General features: G+C 45.8%; 1 protein-coding gene across 3 annotated transcripts in view; it reads right to left on the bottom strand.

The window, feature by feature from the left end:
• The window catches only part of PAWR (pro-apoptotic WT1 regulator), an 81,502-nt gene extending 76,547 nt beyond the window's left edge, over nt 1–4,955 (bottom strand). For all 3 annotated transcript variants that reach the window (XR_009727830.1, XM_061369374.1, XM_061369373.1), the window contains exon 1: nt 4,253–4,955. Coding sequence is in view for 2 of the 3 variants with exons in the window: in XM_061369374.1 (XP_061225358.1) it covers nt 4,253–4,756 (504 nt within the window). In the remaining variant the exon portion in view is untranslated. The remainder of the gene's footprint in view (nt 1–4,252) is intronic.
• Between the last annotated feature and the right edge of the window lie 13,028 nt (nt 4,956–17,983).

The raw sequence follows: 17,983 nt of genomic DNA, 5'->3' as shown, positions 1-17,983 counted from the left end.
TGCTGAAGGCAACTTCTGGTCAAGAGTCCAACCACTAGCACAGGATTCCACTCCTTTCTACTCTGCAGCCATTCAGAGAAGGATTTCAATTCCTCTAAAACATACCCAGTAATTGCTATGGTTGACACATTCAGCATTTAAATTTTCCTTAAGCTTTTTCCAGCTGGAATACAGGAACTTTCTGTCAATCGACTCAGCATGCTGGACTACTCTAGTAGCAGGAGCTCTTTTCGCACAGAAACTGCTCATTGCTCTCTGCTCACTTACAATGCTGCTGTTCGGTGTGACACCTACCGAACACCACACCTGCACTGCCTTCTAAAGAGGCAGAGCAGACTCCTGGCTTCAAGCCATCAGCATGGTTTCAAGAAGTCATACCCTTACTGCTGTTAGTAAGTAGACAAGAGATGAACACAGACTGGCTGAACATCCTCTGCAGATTCCACCTATGAATCACTTCTACCTACTCTATTAGTTACTTCCCACAAACGGGTCAGGAGACTGTTGAGTCTTGAATTTGGCAGGTTCCCATGCAAAATACACAGATCTGAGTTCTTTACACCTTTTTAGATCATTCATCACCCTATTATTAACAGAAGAACACCTCTGAATTTAGATGACTTCCATCTGGTTAGGTGAAAATACAAACTTTGTCTGTAAGCACACACTAAATAAAACCATGCTATGTAACTGTTCGTCCTAGATGGACCATGATTTTTATTACATATACACCTTTTTTTTAAAATGGTAACCCCAAAAATAGTTGTTATCCTCCTGGCTGGGGTTCAGAAAAAAACCTTACACACACAGCTATGCCAGCAGAAAACTCCAGTGTAAACAGCCACAAAAGTAAAGCTGCGCTTTCACCGGTGCAGCTTGTTTTGCTTGGAGCAGGATAGAAGAATTACTATAACAATACAAAACATAACTCTCATCCTATACGTAGGTCCTCACAAAGCACTGTCAGTGTAGCGAAACAGGAACACAATGTGTTTTTTGGATAGATACTAGCACAGCTACCTATAAACGTGAAAAATGTCACAAGCAAACCTAACATCTGCATCAAGTGAATACCTACAAACTGCAGAACACTTTCTCACATAGCTAAAAATGGTTGCAACGCTTAATATTTAAAAAAGGAAATTTAGCTAGCAATGATACTTGCATAAAATTCAGTTACCTTTCACAAGCTGAAGAACTGTTACACACGAACAGAAAAAACAAACACCACAGCACTTAATATGTATGGATGAAATCAATATTCAAGATTCAACAAGCTACAAAAGAGCTACTTCACAAACACTGAAAAGGAAAAAAGCTGCAAATATTTCAGAAGCCATTTTCAAAGGCCACCTCTGCTCAGTTAAGCACTAGTGCTGAGCAGATGAAAACCAGCCTTCACTTTTTATCACAATGGCCTGTAAATACAAAGTGTCACCACTACTCCCAACCTGTCACCATCTGTTTTCACAGCTTCCCCTATGGTTTCTGTTCTCTGCTGACTTCAATACAAACTAGATTTAAGACACAGAACTGTTTCAGACCTAGCTCTATTACCTTCCTATGAAACATAAGATAAATTAATCATTAACAAGTAACGATCTGCTAACATTCTTCATGCCTATTTCAAGATAGCTGAGACTACACAAACTTTTACTTTACTTATTCCACCACCTTTGGTAATATTAAATTCTCCAGCTGCACTGCAACTGAAACTAGATCCTACCTCTCTGGGGTAAAACTGGTTTTATACTCTGTTTTGGGCAAAGAAGCTTCTAGGCACTCAGTATGTGTGAGTGCATTTTGTCAACATTGAGCCATTTTAATTTCAGAGTATCATAATCTCCTTTAATCATGGTACTCCACCACAGTGACATGCTGATCATAAAAGGGAGATTTTAGCACAAAATTGCTACTCTATTCTAGAGAACTATATTCTTCAAAAAATAAGATTATAAAACACCGTGTAAAGCTCTAAAAGAATCTCCTAAAAACTATTTTAAAACACACACCATGCAGAGCTACAAGTGGTATGTGGTTAAATTTTACTACCGAGTGTGATACTACCAAGTTATTATGCATAGCATGGTAAAGCTACATCTAGCATCTAATGAGAAAGACAGCAACGAACTAGAGTATTGCAGATACTTTCAACAAGTTACCATCTGCACTGGAGCCTTCTCTTGTTTAAAAAAATACAATTCAATCAAGAAGATGATATAAAATTATCTTCTTGTAAACTAATAGATACATGAATGGCAGTATAAGTAAATACTCTGCAAAACATCCACTGGTAAGTAGTTACTTGTATTTGACACTGGAGATAGTTTTTGAAGCTGTCCACTCTCAGGAATGATCTAGTGATCCCTAATTACACAATTCTTAGGAATGTACGTGGCGATGATTAAAAACATTGAAGAAATGTGAAATACTGAGAGAGCTTTGCATTAAGTATATGCTAGTCAAAAATACAACACTACTGGCAAGTTTCCCCACTAATACTTTGTATAACAGGTATCTACATTTACCTAAATTTGATGCCGGGACTGTGACAGAATGCTTAACTCCTAGTTCCAGAAGAAATTAGTATAAAGATAAAAGAAGTTTCCAAGGAGCGCCAACAAATGGTGACAGGCAGCAAAGTTACTGGGCCCTCAGAAATATGGGAATGGGTGAGAACTTGCTTCTCAATGTCTGAATATGTTAACCTTAATAAACAAACCACCCTGAACAGTGAAGGAGAAACTACAGTAGCAAATTCACACATAAGATTCTAATCGCTGCCAATCAAGGAACATGTTCTGGAAAGCAAAGCATATTTTGAGCAACCGTTAAACAAAACAAACACACACCACAACTACCAACAAACCACCAAACCCCAAACCACACTACCCAAAATCTACACAAGGAATACTAGTTCAAAGAACTATGGCAGTAGTCTCAAAGAGCAAAAAGAAACCCAAGAAACTAACAAAAAAGATGATGACTAGGGATGAGGTACACAGCAGAGGCCCCTAAAATATAACATTGTACAGCACTTGCTGCAATGTGAAAAACCATTTGTAACTGGCCTTGGTCTAGTTCACTTAGGGAAGATACAGCATCTAAACAGCTCCAAAAGAAGCCCAAAGGGCAGGTATTTAGGGGGCTTTGTATAAAACAAACCAACCACAGTCTAGGAAGCTCGCATACTCTGAAGCCAGACAATTCAAGAACTTACTTGTATTCCTCACTTTCCAAAGCAAGACTACTAAAGACCCGTGCCAAAACACTTCACATCAAACTAAAGACTCTGCAAGTCATTACTCTCAAGAAACACCAATTATAAATACTTTTATTGTCCTAAAACTCACTCCTCACTTCCCAGTATCTTCTTTCACTGAAATGTCTGCTGTGAAAGTCCCTGGGACATCACAAAAATAGCATTAGTGACTTCAGATATGAAGAAAGTGATTTCACCTTCTCCTGCTGCTTCAGGAACAAAGGTCTTACTTTCAAATGTTATTACAATAACTTATGTCAACCAAAAGAAGAACTTCAAGTTTCTTCTACAGTGATGGTGGTCACCAGTGTTAGTGCAAAACTGTAGACTAAAATCCAGCTTTGTTCAAAGTTTCCTGTGGACTTTCTTATTAACTGCAAAAAAAGCTGACGACTTAGTTATCATTCTTCTGAATTCCTCCAGAAGCAGTATAAATCAATGCCAGATTTTTATACTAGTAGCAAACCACAGAGGACAGTGGTGTTGGATGATAAAAATATCTTCCTCTGCCTTCAAAAAAATGCTTTATAAACCACTACATTTTTTCCAATGCAGGACATTCTTTTGGGTTCCAAACTTAATAATATTTACACCTGAACATCTATTCAGAGATGATAAATCCGTTTTCTTTCATTATTATTGGTTTGCCCATACTTTAACAGTCTGATCTTCCAAAAGCCCTGGAGCTTACCCTCTGCCAACAAGACGACATAAAAACTAAGTCACGGGTCATGACAGGTCTAAACGAGGTGGACTAAACACCTCGCCCGTTTGGCTGCTGCACTGCCGCGACCGCAGAACATCCCCATGACGGCGTGCAGTCCCCATGCTCTTCCGTGCGGCGCAGGGAGGAAGCCTCCCATCGGGCAGGAGGACAGCCCGGTCCCTTCACCCGCCCGCGGCCCCGCGGTCCGAGCCCCCGCCCGCCCCATGCTCTCCGGGCCCCGCGGGCGCCCCCGGCGGCGGCCGGACCACCCCCCGCGGGCTCACCTCGGCTGCCGGGATGTTCACCACACCTGTCGACCTCCTCTTCTCTCTCAGCTTCCTCTTCTCGATCTGCCCCTTCCCCTTCCTGGCGCTGGGGCCCGAGCTCTTTCCCTTGGCGGCCAGCTTTTCCTCGCCCTCGGGGGAGCCTGGCGCGGCGGCGAGCGGGGGCTTGGGGGCAGGCTCGGCCCCGCGGACCCCGGAGAGGGCCGGCGGCTGCTCCTTGCTGGGGGCGGCCCAACCCAGAGAGGCGCTGGAGAGCCCGACGCAGTTGACGGCCCCGCCGGCGGGGGGCGCAGCGCGGTCAGGGGGCGCGGCCGGGCCGCCCGGGGGCAAGTTGTTGTTCAGCTCGGAGGAGGCGGCTGCCCCGGAGGGCCTGGCCTCCCCCCCGGCCACTGATCCCGGGGCCGGCGGCGTCTGCTTCGCCCGCATCTTCTCCCGCTTGGCTTTCCACTCCTCCAGAAAGTCCGTGGTACTGGCCCCGGAGCTGCGGTAGCCACCGGTAGCCATGTTCCCGGCGGGCTGGATGGCGAGAGCGCCCCACCAGCAGCAGCACCTCTGCTGCCGCCCGCCCTGAGGCGGCTTTGCTGCCGCCCGGAGAGGAGAGGTCCCGGCGGGGCGGGCGGGAGAGACGGGGGCGGGGAGACAGATTCAGTAGCACAAACACCCTGGAGAGAAACAAAAGGGGAGATGTGAACCGTCCCGCCGCTCCGCCGCACCCCCAGGAAGCCCTCCCTGCCCGCGGGGACGGGTCTCCATCACCGCCCGCCCTCGCACGTCAGGCTCCCGCAGCTCGTACCTCGCTGCCCGGCCCCGACACGGCACCCCTTACCCCTCGGCGAGGAGCCGCCCGGTGGTACTCGCCTCCTGCCCCCACTCGTTCTCTTGCCTGCCCGCCGCAGCGACCGCGAAGCGCCGTCCCCCACCCCCGACGCCCGCTTGCCTGCGGACCGTGTTCCCGCGCGGGACGGAGGGGGGCGGAGCGGCCAGCGCTCACCTCCCGCCCGGCGGGGCCGCGGCTCGGGCGCTCCCCAGCGCTGGCGGCACCAGGTGAGCGGCACCGCCTCCCGCCGTCCCGGAAGGAGCGGCGCGCCCCCGAGGCTCCCTGCGCTCCCTCCCCTTTCCCCATCGCGGCGCGGACAGAGCCGAAGCCAGGGCGGAAACGGCCGAGATGGCCTCAACAATGGGGTGAGGACGGAGAGGCCTCGCCCGGTCCGGTGCGCTGGGCACCGCGACCTGACCGCTCCGGGTGCCGAGCCGCCACCTGCCCCGAGCGGCGCGGTATGGAAGTGGACACGGACCCCGGCGCTCTCGACGAGCGGCAGCGCGGGCGGGATGGGGCGAAGGGCGCCGCGGCCGCCTGAGAAGCCAACAGCCACCCGCCTCAGGCTGCGCTCCAGCTTCACGGGCGGCTTGTAACGGTCAGCGCGGGGCCGACGGAGCGGTCTGGGGTCACCCCTAGGAGCGGCTCCTCCAATCCCGCCTCGCACCTGCCGGAGAGCCGCCGTCACACCCGGCATAGGGCCGCTGACGGCGGGGCAGGTGCCGGGGGTCGGCCCTGGGGCGGTGCAGCTGCCCGGCCCCGCCCGCAGCTATCAGCGGCAGGGTGAGAGGCCCTATGTGAAGCCCGGCTTGGTCATTGCTTGGCTGTCATCGGGGGCAGAGCCACCGGTTTGGCCTGAAAAAGAGGTGGCTGTAGCTGCTGTCGCTCCGTCCTTCGACGGGGTCGGTGGGCGGTGGGAAGAGCCTGGAGTTAATCGCTCCCGCAGATGACAGCTTGCCTCTTCCGCTCCTCTGGTGGGCAAAGCGCAGTCGTCTAGTGGTGTTCACTCCTACAGGCGAAGGACCCCGTGTTTTTGTGATGTTAAGAGAAACAAGGATTTGAGGGGTTTCACTGTCAAGGCTTGAAAGATGTTTTGTCTGGTGTATAAATAACATAGCCTTTAGTGGGGAAACCTAACTCGGTTAACTATTAGGAATAAGGAACACACAGAGAATACGATGGGAGTATGCAGTATCTGTTCACCAGAGCAGCTGATCAAGTGGTCAGTGCTGCTCTTTTGGTTTGGCTGGATTCACCATGTCACAATAGCACCCTGAAAAAATGTGCTGTTTTGGGATATCACTGCTTTCAACGGATTTATGGCTTGTTTGATCCTGCTTTATGAAACGTATGCTGAGGGAAGTGAGTCAATTGGCAGTACCTTTCCAGTAGGCTCAGAACAATATACAAGCTTATGGCAGGGTCAGTGTAAATCCATAGACCTTGGGTTTACACTGCACATTCTCACCTTTTCATGGCCCTTCTCCAGATTCAGTCCTGAATTTGTCCACCTGGTTAATAAAATTCACCAGGACTTCAGAATATAAACTTTTCAAAAGTTTTTTGTTTCTTTTTAGAGAAAAAAAACCTGAAGTCCAAAACAAAAGCAAACCCCAGATGCTACAGACAGAGATGAAAAAATATCTAGAAAAATGGGTCTCTGAGTATGACGGCAGGCTTTCTGCTCCCTACAGTATAAATCATAGGCTTAGTCCCTGTAAGTGCTCTCACCTTAGGTATGTTTCTTCCACAGCAGTGGGCACCATCTCACCCTACCAGCCTTCCCTGGCCTTCTGGTGATCATTAATCTACTTGGACTTTTCACTCACCCAATTTCTGTTATGGTTTGGGTTTAGGGTTGTTTTTTGGTGCTGTGGTTGTTTTCGAAGGGGTGTTTACACATTTGTATATATGGAAGTTAGGATATCAGGATACTCATTGCAGACAATACCTCTTATCTGTTAGGCTAAGGGAAAATCCCCAAACCAAACGGGCTAGTTGTTCTGCGTTACACTGGAAAGCTGTAAATAGAAAAGTATATGGTGAAGACATAGTTCTGTATTAGCTCTAGGCTTTACTACTCATCAGTCAGTAAAGTTGGTCATACTTCTATTTGTACATCAAGCACATAACAAAAAGTTGACATACAAAAGTTTTGACTAAGCACTCTCCTGAAAAAAAACCAAACCAAAACCATTCTTATCTGCACTCTTATCATAGAGTCACAGAATGCTTTGTGTTGGAAGAGACCTTAACGATCAGCCAGTTCTGACCCCTCCCACCAGAGCAGGTTGCTCAAAGCCCCATCCAGCCTGGCCTTGTAGTTTCTAAGTTAGAAAACTACCTGATTGTATTTTTAGAAAACACAGTTTAGAAAAAGACTCCTCCATGAGAATTCTTGTCTGTCTTTCCCCTTCTGCTATTTTTTTTTTCCTTTATATGATGAAGAGCTTTTCTTGAGAGAATTGTGTAACTGTGACACCACCAGTATTTCTCCCCTGTTACACCCTATGAGCAGCACAGCTGGCTGAAAGTGAGTACAAAGTCAGATTAGAAAGTTATTACTTATAGTATGGTGTGTATATGGAGAAATATAGCAATGTATTTTAGTTTTGAGGATACAGTTCTCCCTTACCCCTAGTCTCTCCAGCTGCTGCCTAGGCCCCTCTCTCTGTGGCAGACCTTAGCTTAGATGTGCTTGCCCCCTGTAGCATCTTACCTGCCCACCTATCTTACATGCAGAAGGTGCATTCCCAGGATTTAGCTGCATCTGACACAGCTGTTGGATGTGTTGGGTTTTTTTTCCCTCCGATCTATAAAAAGTATTGTGGGGATGTTTTTTTAGTGCCAAAAAGGTTTTGTGTTCCTTACAGTCTGTTACATATTAACAGAAGTTATGTTGTGGTGAGTGAGGTTGGGCTTAAGTGCCCAATACAAAAATGCTGACTGTCAGATGTTTGCATCTCAATAAAGTTCTGTGCTGGAAAGCTTTCAGGGATAAAGTCCCAAATAGTTTAAGTATCACACTGCATGTTTTCCTCTGCCACAATGGAGGACAGCTTAATAGCTTGCAAACATTTTTAGAATGGCACTTTTTTCTTACCTAAAAAATAGTCAGGATATTCTTAAGGCCTGGAAATACAATTAATTTTATGAGCTACATTTTTAGCTGGAGTAATTACAAGGGTCCCTAAGCCTTAAGATACTGAATTTTATATATTCAGTATTATGGAATGGGATTCTCCCTTAGAGGTAAAATTGTCACCAGGACTGGGTAGGATGATCTTGGTCTCCTTTGCGAGGCAAAACACATTTTTCAGTTTAGAATAAACCCCATCATTTGTTCTTCCAATCCTGAGGAAATTAAGTGCCTTTTGGGGTTGGGCGCTCCAAAGCTGGCTCCTTTGCAAAGGGTTGCAAACTGTTTAAGATTTGTGTCATTTCTTCTAGGGATTCAACCATATAATCTAACCTTATTCAGGTTTTGTGATTTTTAATTGCGCCATATTTTTTTCTGAAGTGGCAGTTTTCAAGGGCTGGAAAATAAAATAGTGAACACAATAACACATTATAGGCTGAGGAAATAAAGGACAACCTGCAAACTCCTGCCCAGTGTGTTTGCTTGTTACCATCATGCTTTGAGCTTTGGGTCCCTTCCAACCTGGTGTTCTGTGATTCTATGAACATTTGTTACATCCACCAATGCCAGTGTGCTCTCCATTGAAACATCCCCTCCCTTTCACCCTCTCCAGCATCTCTAGAAGGTCTCCCCACAGACTATGTTGAGGCTACTGGCTTTGCCTGCCTGTCTCTCAAACACACATACTCTTCCTCCTCTAGACTTCACCTGGCTAATGCCTATTACATGAACTTCCATGAAACTCTTTTGCTCAGTACACCTATCTACTCCTTCCCACATCCAGTCCCTTTTGAAGCCCATTCAGTCAGAATTCTTCATGTTTCTTCTCCCTTTTCAGTCCTTTTTCAGTCACATACTTGTTCTACCTGCTTTAAATACTCATGCTTTATTAAACTGTGTTTATTCCCTGCCCATGGCAGGGGTTGGAACTAGATGATCTTTAACGTCCTTTCCAACCTAAAACTGTTTTGTGATTCTCTCTCATTAAATATTCCCTCTGTGCTTCAAATTTCACCTGCTGGTAATCCTCATCCCCATCACCGAACCCAGTTAACCTACCTACCTACTTGTCTCTGCATTGTCCTTCTATCAGCACTGTTGCCTAAAATTGCTATGACTCTGAAATCTTACTGCCATCTTTTTTCGTAGTAATACCTGTTCCTCCTTTTATCCATAAAATTTCAAAAGCCTCTCTTCAAACGTTTCACATTAAAACTCTTACCATAACTTTCCTCTAATCTTCCTGTAAAATCCCCACTTACGCTCTGTGATATTTCTAATGTTAAATCTCCCCTGAAAGTAAGATGATCCTCAAACATAGTACTACTATCCCTCTTGACACTTCCTTCTAACCTTTTCTCACTAATGCTTTCCAAGCCATTGCTCTGCTATCCTACAGCAATATTTCTCTCTCCAACCACTACTGCTGCCTTAAATCACAGACCTAGGCTGAGACAAAACCTGCTAAAACATACTTTGCAAGCATCTTCCTCCTTGCACTCTTTTGTTATCATTAACAGGGCATTTAATATCTCTGTCAGAGCCTGTCAAAAGAGTGTAAAAAATTAGGTGGTGCTTTGTAGTCATGACCATTGGCCTCTCTCCCACGAGTTGAGAAGATTCATTCCTAGAGGATCTCGGTGAAGGCAGGAAGCTGTGAAGGGTAACGTGGAGATGCTGGTAGTTGCATTTCTGGACAGTGAAGTGATTGCATGTTTTGCCTCTAACCAACTTCCTTTTTTAAAAGTAAGTAGAAAGAAGTTTTATTTCTGTTTACATCTGTACTGTTTCCTTTTCAAATTCTCTTTTAATCCTTGGTTTATCTTTTCTTACCTACTAAATTCTGTTATTGTTTGGTCTTGGTTGTTTCTGCATTTTTGTCTAGATGCAGATATACTGCTGTTCCTCACAGTTTAATACCACTTTCTGCTACTTCTGAGCTGTGCATGGTATCTAAATCTGAGAGGCTTAGCCCATCATTATGGATTTTTATTTCCTCAACTTTCCTTTCATAAATTAATTAAATTATTTTTCCCCCATCACTGGATCTGGGTGTCATGGCGCCAATCTTCTGGCAAGGTTTTCCTTTGTAAGGTTCTAACAATTAATTATGTTCTAGTTCCTGTACTCAGTGCTTTAACTGTTACTGTTACTGTTTTGTGACTTGTGCCTGCAAAGTCACAAAACCTGAAAACCCCTATTTTAGTGAAATACCCATTTTATCTTATTTGCTGTGCTACTGAATTGGATGCTTCAACCTGTTTTGTTTTTTTTTTCCCAAGTGCTAGGATCTGATTTGAAATCTCACATGTAAATACAACAGAGCTTTATGAAATAGCTGGGTTTATCAGGAGACACTAGGATTCAAGATCAATCCTAGAGTCCATCTTTCAGTCTGTTTTATGTATGTGTCTTACCATTCTTGAACAGTGCTATCATTTGACCAAAAATAGTATAGTTTCTTTGGACTAGTTTGGTTTGACAGACAAAATAGCATTGTTTCTTGCAGTCATGTATCTAGCTGATAGAGGAGTGCTATGTGAAAAGGGAAAAAAACCCCAAACTTACAGAAAGAACTTTGCATGATTTTTCAACTCTTTCATTTTACAATATGAGAAATCAATGCAGAGATTGTCGTCCGTCTTCAGCTGGCAATTGTTGGATAAGAAGACAGTGGGGATGGGAAAGGTTTCAGTTGACTTCAGAGGTGTGAGGAGAATGGTTTTTGGGGGAGTAGGCCCTAGAGCAACTTGTTGAGGAGCAGGGATGGAGTCAAAATGTTACACAAAGAGGTCTAAGACAGCAGAGAAAAGCTGATGCTGATGCTGTTAAGGCAGGCTATAAATCTGCTTGAGGACCAGTTTGCAAAAGGCATAGAAGCAAATCCCCTGTGGTGAATTAGTAGGGCCAGGATATGATCGACATACAAAAACAGCACTTGGAGAAGATAGTTTTTCCATCATGGTCCCTACATTTGTGTTGACTGTGAAGGAACCTGGGGAGTGTCTTGCAGAAGAACTCTTCATTATGGAAAATGCATCAAAATCAAAGTATTGAAAAGAAACACAGCAAATTGAGAAAGTGAAAAATAACATTGCCAAACTGAGCAGCAGTGATAAAGTAGCAGATAGAATTCAGTGTAGGTAAATGTAAAGTGACTTACGCTGGGAAAAATTTTGTAAGGTAAGGTACTACCTAGGCAAGCTTGAGCAGCACTGGCACCGTCAAGATGAAGTCCTCTTGCAGAATGCCCATGCCTCCTTGCAATAAGTACCAGGGAACAACGCAGAGGCATTGGATTTGACAGTATACTGGTTTACTAGTCCAGCTTTACACTTGCCTTTTTGGGAACAAACTGTTTTCAAAATAGAGGACTTGATCCTTATGAGTCCCTTTCAACTCAAGATACTATCTGGTTCTGTGACCTCTGTACAGCTAACTCTCATTATAAGCTCAAAATACTGTTAAAACAGATTTGGTCCATACCAAAGGCAGTTTGGTTCCCGTGTTTCTGTATCTCCAAAAGTAAGCACACAAATGCATAATCAGAAATGAAATCCCAGGGTTACTGGCTCGCTGTCAGTCTGTGTCTTGTTTGTACTGGTTACAATTCATAACCCTTCAGGGCTGTTGTGGTGTGGGTTCGGTTTTAGTTAACAGCCCTCTAGCTGTTAAGAATGAGTTTGATTTTTTGAGGAACCAATACAAAGTCAGTAAAAATTAATTAGGTCTCTTGATTCTCACTGTGCACCTCTTGGTTAAGCTGTTACACTGCATCCTTTTGCTCTAACCTCACGCAGGTGGCAAGCTGCACACCGCAGAAAAGTGCAGCAGGCACAAAACTCTGCTCAAAAAGAATCAGAGTTAGGGCTGACAGATCTCCTCAGAGAGCTGACTAAGAAAGTTGGCCGGTGCTGAAATGCAGTAGATGATGCATGCAGAATTTAGTGTGATGGCTTTTTACAAGGCTTTGTTTGAGCTACCCGTTCATTTGGCGATTATTTTCCTCCTGCACCAAGTATTTCTAGAGCCTACTGTGTTTCATATGACGGACCATAACGAAGTTGCCTTGCAAAAGGAATCAGGCAGATATTTCAGGAATTTAGTACTGGTTATTAGTAGCAATCATCTGGAAGTGTCCAAAACAAACACAAACAGCAATCAGTCAATGGTAGTGACTTATCAGTGAGTGTAAGCAGATGAGAGGGAAGCACATGGAAGAGTTCAGAGTCAGTGTGTATGAAACCAAACAGACTACAAAGAGAGAAAATAGCTTGAATATCATAAAAAATAAAATATGCTTCCTACTGTTAAAATTATGTTGGTATTTTATACTATGAAACTTATGTCAATGATATGTGGCCATGCCATAAACATCTAGGATAAAAGCTTGAGACTGAATTTTTGTGTGAATTGGAACACTGCCTATCTTCTAATGATTTTCTGTAAATAACTGTGGACACTGCTTAAAACCAAATTATGTGTTTTGTTCATAATAGACATTATTTGCTCTTTCAAGCTAAAAACTGCCAAGGTAGTTAAGACGACAAGCTTTAAATCCATATTAAAAAGAAGTTTTAAGTTAAAAAGTTACTTGAAAGAGGGCAAGCTGCATACTGCATCCTGCCTGCCAGCAAATCCACAGCCAATGCTCAGTTTATAGGAGTTATTCCCAGATCAGGTGTTAGGACCCAACAGGCATCCCCTTATGTGTTTGCTTTACTGTTGAACACTCAAGAAGGGATGAAAGGAAACTAATTAAGAAATAGTGAATGGCTGTTTGCCTGCAAGAACCTTGTTGGGTTGAAAACAAGGGAGGAAGTGTAAGAACTTTCACTGATTTCACCCTGAAACTGTCAGAGGTATGGAGGAGAAAAACAGAAAAGGGGCCTATGAAAAATCATGCTGATTCCTGAGGATGGGAGTGACTGGACTGAGCAGGAAGGTGATTTGTAGAGTGTGCTTACTTTATGGTAAAACCACCCCCCCTGGATTAGAAAGAACCGAGAGCAGTGAGAACTAAATGGCTGGGTAGAGACATTCCTACTGAGTAAAGATTAGGTTATCACTGAAAAAAGAAGATCCAGTTGTCAGGGAAAGATTAATGGAGTATTTGAAACTGTTAGGGATGTGTGCTTTGGGATAAGTCAGTGTGAGGAAAGGGAGAGCAGGCGCTGAGTAGCAGAGGTGGAGGGAGAGCATGCAAAGTGTCAAGGCTGCTGGAGATGTGGAGAGGAATTGTAGAAATAGAGGAGTCATAGAATCATAGAATGATTTGGGTTGGAATGGACATTAAAGATCATCAAGTTCCAATCCCCCTTGCCACAGCAGGAACACCTTCCATTAGACCAGGCTGCTCAAAGCCCCATCCAACCTGGTCTTGAACACTGACATGGATGGGGCAGCCACAGCTTCTCTGGGCAACCTGTGCCAGTGCCTCATCACCCTCACTCTGAAGAACATAATCAATAGAAAATAAAACTGTAGAGCAGTTAGCTCCAGAAGTGACCAGTGATTGGGTCTAAAGGGGGGAGTGAAATGGGAGAGAAGCAGCAAGTGAGCCAAAAACGCAAGAAGCAAGCAGCAGAATGGGAGGTGGTCTAAGGGGGCAGAAATAGCAAGTATCAGAAGGACTGGATGTCCAAGGGGGCCCTTGGTGATCTGTGTGGCACACAGGAAGGACTGAGGAACCCGACAGCTGAGATGAGCCCAGGATGGATGAAAGCCTGTTCTCACCAGCAGCTGTAGCGCGTCGATAAACTTGTAGTGACTTGTTAGTAAAATATGAAGGGAGTTCTTGCACTCCGCTCCTGCATGTAGCAACTCCGAGTGCCACTCCCCAGACATGGGGAAATTCAGAGGGTGCTCAAGGTCCCGGGGAAGTGGCTTCTGGGGTCTTTTGTTTCCTGTGGCTATCACCAGAGATAACAGGGAATGTAATTAGACCTCAAAGCCCCCTCCTGCACAGAAAATATTTATACATGGTGGCTTGGAAATAGGGGCAGAACACTATCCTTTCAGAGCTGAGGAGAAAAGGTTGAGGAGATGAGAAGGCTATGAGTGCCCATGGTGTGCTGATGTGCTTAGAAGGCCATGAACAGACAGAAGAGATTGAAGGGGACAAGGAAAGAACTACAAGGACCTCACAGTGTAGAGTGCTCTGGTTATGCAGCAAAGCAGCAGATGTATGTAGTGACTGTACTGAAAGGCGGTTGAGCAAGAAGAAGTTAACCAGCGTTTTGCTGTTTCAGCCCAGTGCAGTGCTGCTGTGAGCTGCTGCCTTGACAACTTCTGATACGGAGGATTATTTTGTTGTTGTTCCTCTCTCAGCTGTAGCAGGGCTATCCTGTGGTGCTTGCTGAGCGTCTGCTCCTGGTCTGTGGGTCTTTTCATTCACACAGCACGGGAGTGCTCACCACACAGGGGAGCTGATCCCCCACACTCACTGGCCACCCCCCCTTGGGTTACAGGTTGTGTCTCTTGATGGGCTGGATTTCAGCTCACCAGTCGAGTGGCTCTCTGCCATTCCCAGGATGTTCAACCGTGCAGCTCCTTTTGCTTTCAGTACAAGATACTTAAAAGCAGTCCTTGCTGCACTGACTCAGTGCATCCCCTATTCTCTAGAGACGAACTCGAGACTGCAGCTCTCTGCCACGCTTCACCTGCCACACTACCCCCGGCTCAGTTAACAGCAGAGGCAGAATTTCCTCGAGTCCCTGTGCTGTTGGCCTTTCCTACGTACTGCTGTCGGAGCCGGTGAGCTGCGGACACGGACACGGACACACACCGGCCGGGGCTCAGCCTTCGTGCAGTGTTCGCGGGTCTCCGGCCGGCACCTCGCACGGAAGAGCCAAGCTAGAGGCCGGGAGCAGCCGCGGCGCGTCCCCGGCGCAGCCCCGTGGAGCGAGGCCGTGTGGTGCCACCTCCCGGCGCAGCCGCCCGGCTTCCTCCTTCCCTACCCCCCCTGTAATTTTCAGTAGCGTTGCTCCTCTTTTATGCAGGTACGAAAGCAGCATAGTAACAGCCCAGAGAGCAAGCTCTCTTGTTTTGATAGAGCACCGGTGTTTCGTACATGGGGAGCTGAACGTCAGCTCTGAGGCAGTTTATTTCGCATCATGGAACACCTGTAGGCACAGATTAAGTGAGAGGATAGAACCCGGTGTAATTTGCTGCTTTCATACTGCTAAAACCAGAGATGAGATGTAACAGCTGGAGCATCCTGCCCGTGGTGTCCGCAGCTCATGTCAACTGGGTTTGTATTTTTAAACAAACTCACTTTTTCATTAAATCTTGTTTCTGGTCGGGGCTCGGCTGTGCAGATAGATGTGTATTTTGTGTAAATTTTGTGTAAATGTCTATTTTGTACCAGCTGATGTAATGAAGTCATGCTCGGTTGTTTGGAGGACTTAGGGTGCAGGTGCAGGTAACAGCCCAGGGAGAATGGTACCCTTATTCTAGATGCCGTGATGCAGCTCCCACAGGCCTGTCCTATTTTGAGGTAGAGACATATCATTAGAACAGGGGTATATAGTGCAGACACGAATGAGGGCACCAGGTCTATCTTCTGCTTTCTTTTGGGAGCAGGTAAGGGGGCAAGGGGAGGTGCAGCAGGCAGCCTTCCAGTACCTAAATGGGGCCTACAAGAAATCTGGAGAGGGACTTTTTACATGTAGTGACAGGACAAGGTGGAATGGCTTTAAACTGACAAGAGGAGAGATTTAGATTAGATGTTAGGAAGAAGTTCCTTACTGTGAGGGTGTTGAGGCACTGGCACAGATTGCCCAGAGAAGCTTTGGCTGCCCCATCCCTGCCAGTGTTCAAGGCCAGGGCTTTAAGCAACCTGGTCTACTGGAAGATGTCCCTGCCATGGCAGGGGATTGGAACTGGATGAACTTTAAGGCCCCTTCCAACCTAAACCATTCTGTGATTCTACCTAGGAAATAAATAGATTTTGTCATGTTCCCTCCCCATCTCCCCCCCCCTTGTTTTTTTCCTCCAGCAAGTAAAACAAAGGGAAAAGACCACACTGGAAGATGAATTGTGCTGCCTGGACTAACTACTTCTGCTAAGCCTTAATAGGTTTGCAAGAGACATGCAGAACCCAAGTAAGAAGGGTGAAATAATGAGTTGGAATGTGGGGCTTTTGTTCCTGCTGTAATTATCCCTGTGCCAGATCAGAAACATTAGACGTCCAACAGGTGATGTTTATAGCTGAAAGAACCAAACAGTTCCTCCTTTCTCTAAAGGCTACATACTTTTCCTATCTAATCAGTAATACAAAACAGGGAGGTGCTGACACAAGCAGGAATAGCCAGTGACTTCATCAGTGTGGCAGCAGCTTTCCCTTTAAAGTGTGAGCAATTCACTGCGGGGTTGGGAGATTCGCTTTGGTTTTTATTTCCTCGATTCTGCCTTCTGTGCAGGAACCTGCAGCCACCTTTAGGACTGTTGTAGTCTTACTTTACATCTACGCTGAGGCAGATCACAATGCTACTCGCTATTGCCCCCAACAGATGTCAACTGCTGCTCTTGCAATCAAAACAAAAGTAAAGCAAATAACTCGTCACCAACATTTTTTACCCTTGTAATTAGTGGCTTTGACATAAGAACTCGAGGAAGCTGAATCACCAAAGATAAATGTTAACACCGTGTACATAACCATGAGCAGCGAGAACTCCTGAGAAACTTCAGGGAATCATTCCTTCTGTTCCCCGGCAGACAGACTGGCTATTATTCCTACATGGGGAAAACCTGCAATTCACTGAGGTGACCAAAACTATTCTAAGATGTACAGCAGGTGGGAAAGCAACTCTCTGCAGTGCAGTCACAAGTGTTTCCCTGCTGCCTAGAAAAGCAAGCTCCACAAAACATTCTGTAATGTTTGTGCAGCTGGGGAGTTGTAAAACCCATACATTATATAGTGCATTTGTGTTGTTTTGCTGTGCCAGCCCTCTGGATTGGAGCTGGAAATTAAATTTCATCTATAAAACATGTTAACCTCTCAGTTGCACAGTTCAAGTGTCAGAATTACCTCCTGCCCACACTGTGTCATGTGAAGTTAGAGGAACAATGGGAACAGTGCCTTTCAGTGTAACTGAGAACATGGCTGCCTGCACCTCCTGTGCTGGCCAGGCTCGGGCCTGCAGCTGCCACAAGCCCCACGTGCCATAGCAGGCCGACCCAGCCGGAGCTCCAGCGACACGGTGCACGGCAGTGCAGCATGACAGGTTTACCCACCTCTATTTATACTTCTGCCAAAGCAAAGAGACAGAGACGTAAGGGTGCATGTTCCTTTCTGGAGGAGCTGGTGTAATACACTGGTGAAGAAAACCTCAAGGTGCCCACAGAAGAAGTGGGAAGTGCCAGCTGTGGAGAGCCAAGCCACTGCTGGGATCACCCAGGTCAAGTACAAGTCAGTGTAATGATTATTTTCATAATCACCTCACTTAAAAAGAAATTAATGTGGTGCCCTCACACTTGACTATAAACCTCACGGTTAGGTCAGGTAGCTGCAGCAGAAGCAATCTTGTCTGGAGCCCATGTCTGTGTTATAAAGGTGAAGGAAATGCCTCCCTTGAGGGACATCTAAAGCAGGAATCTTCAGCTACCCAGGAGCATGCTTCTTCCCTCTTCTGTAAGATGTCATGCAAGTAGTTACCTTTCTAAGAAAGAAAGGACACGTGTTCTGTGATAACACATTGGTTCTTAAAAGATCACCAGATGGACAGGGCCCAGGAATAGTGAGCAGGTAAGATGAATCCCCATTGGCTTAATG

This window comes from Neopsephotus bourkii, unplaced genomic scaffold (genome assembly GCF_033783945.1).
Source record: "Neopsephotus bourkii isolate Nb327-2 ecotype Australia unplaced genomic scaffold, CSIRO-AGI_Nbou_v1 NB_1493, whole genome shotgun sequence".
In the NCBI taxonomy this organism is placed as follows: domain Eukaryota; kingdom Metazoa; phylum Chordata; class Aves; order Psittaciformes; family Psittacidae; genus Neopsephotus; species Neopsephotus bourkii.
The sequence above is the reverse complement of the archived record's forward strand: the minus strand, read 5'-3'. Positions and strand labels throughout refer to the sequence as shown.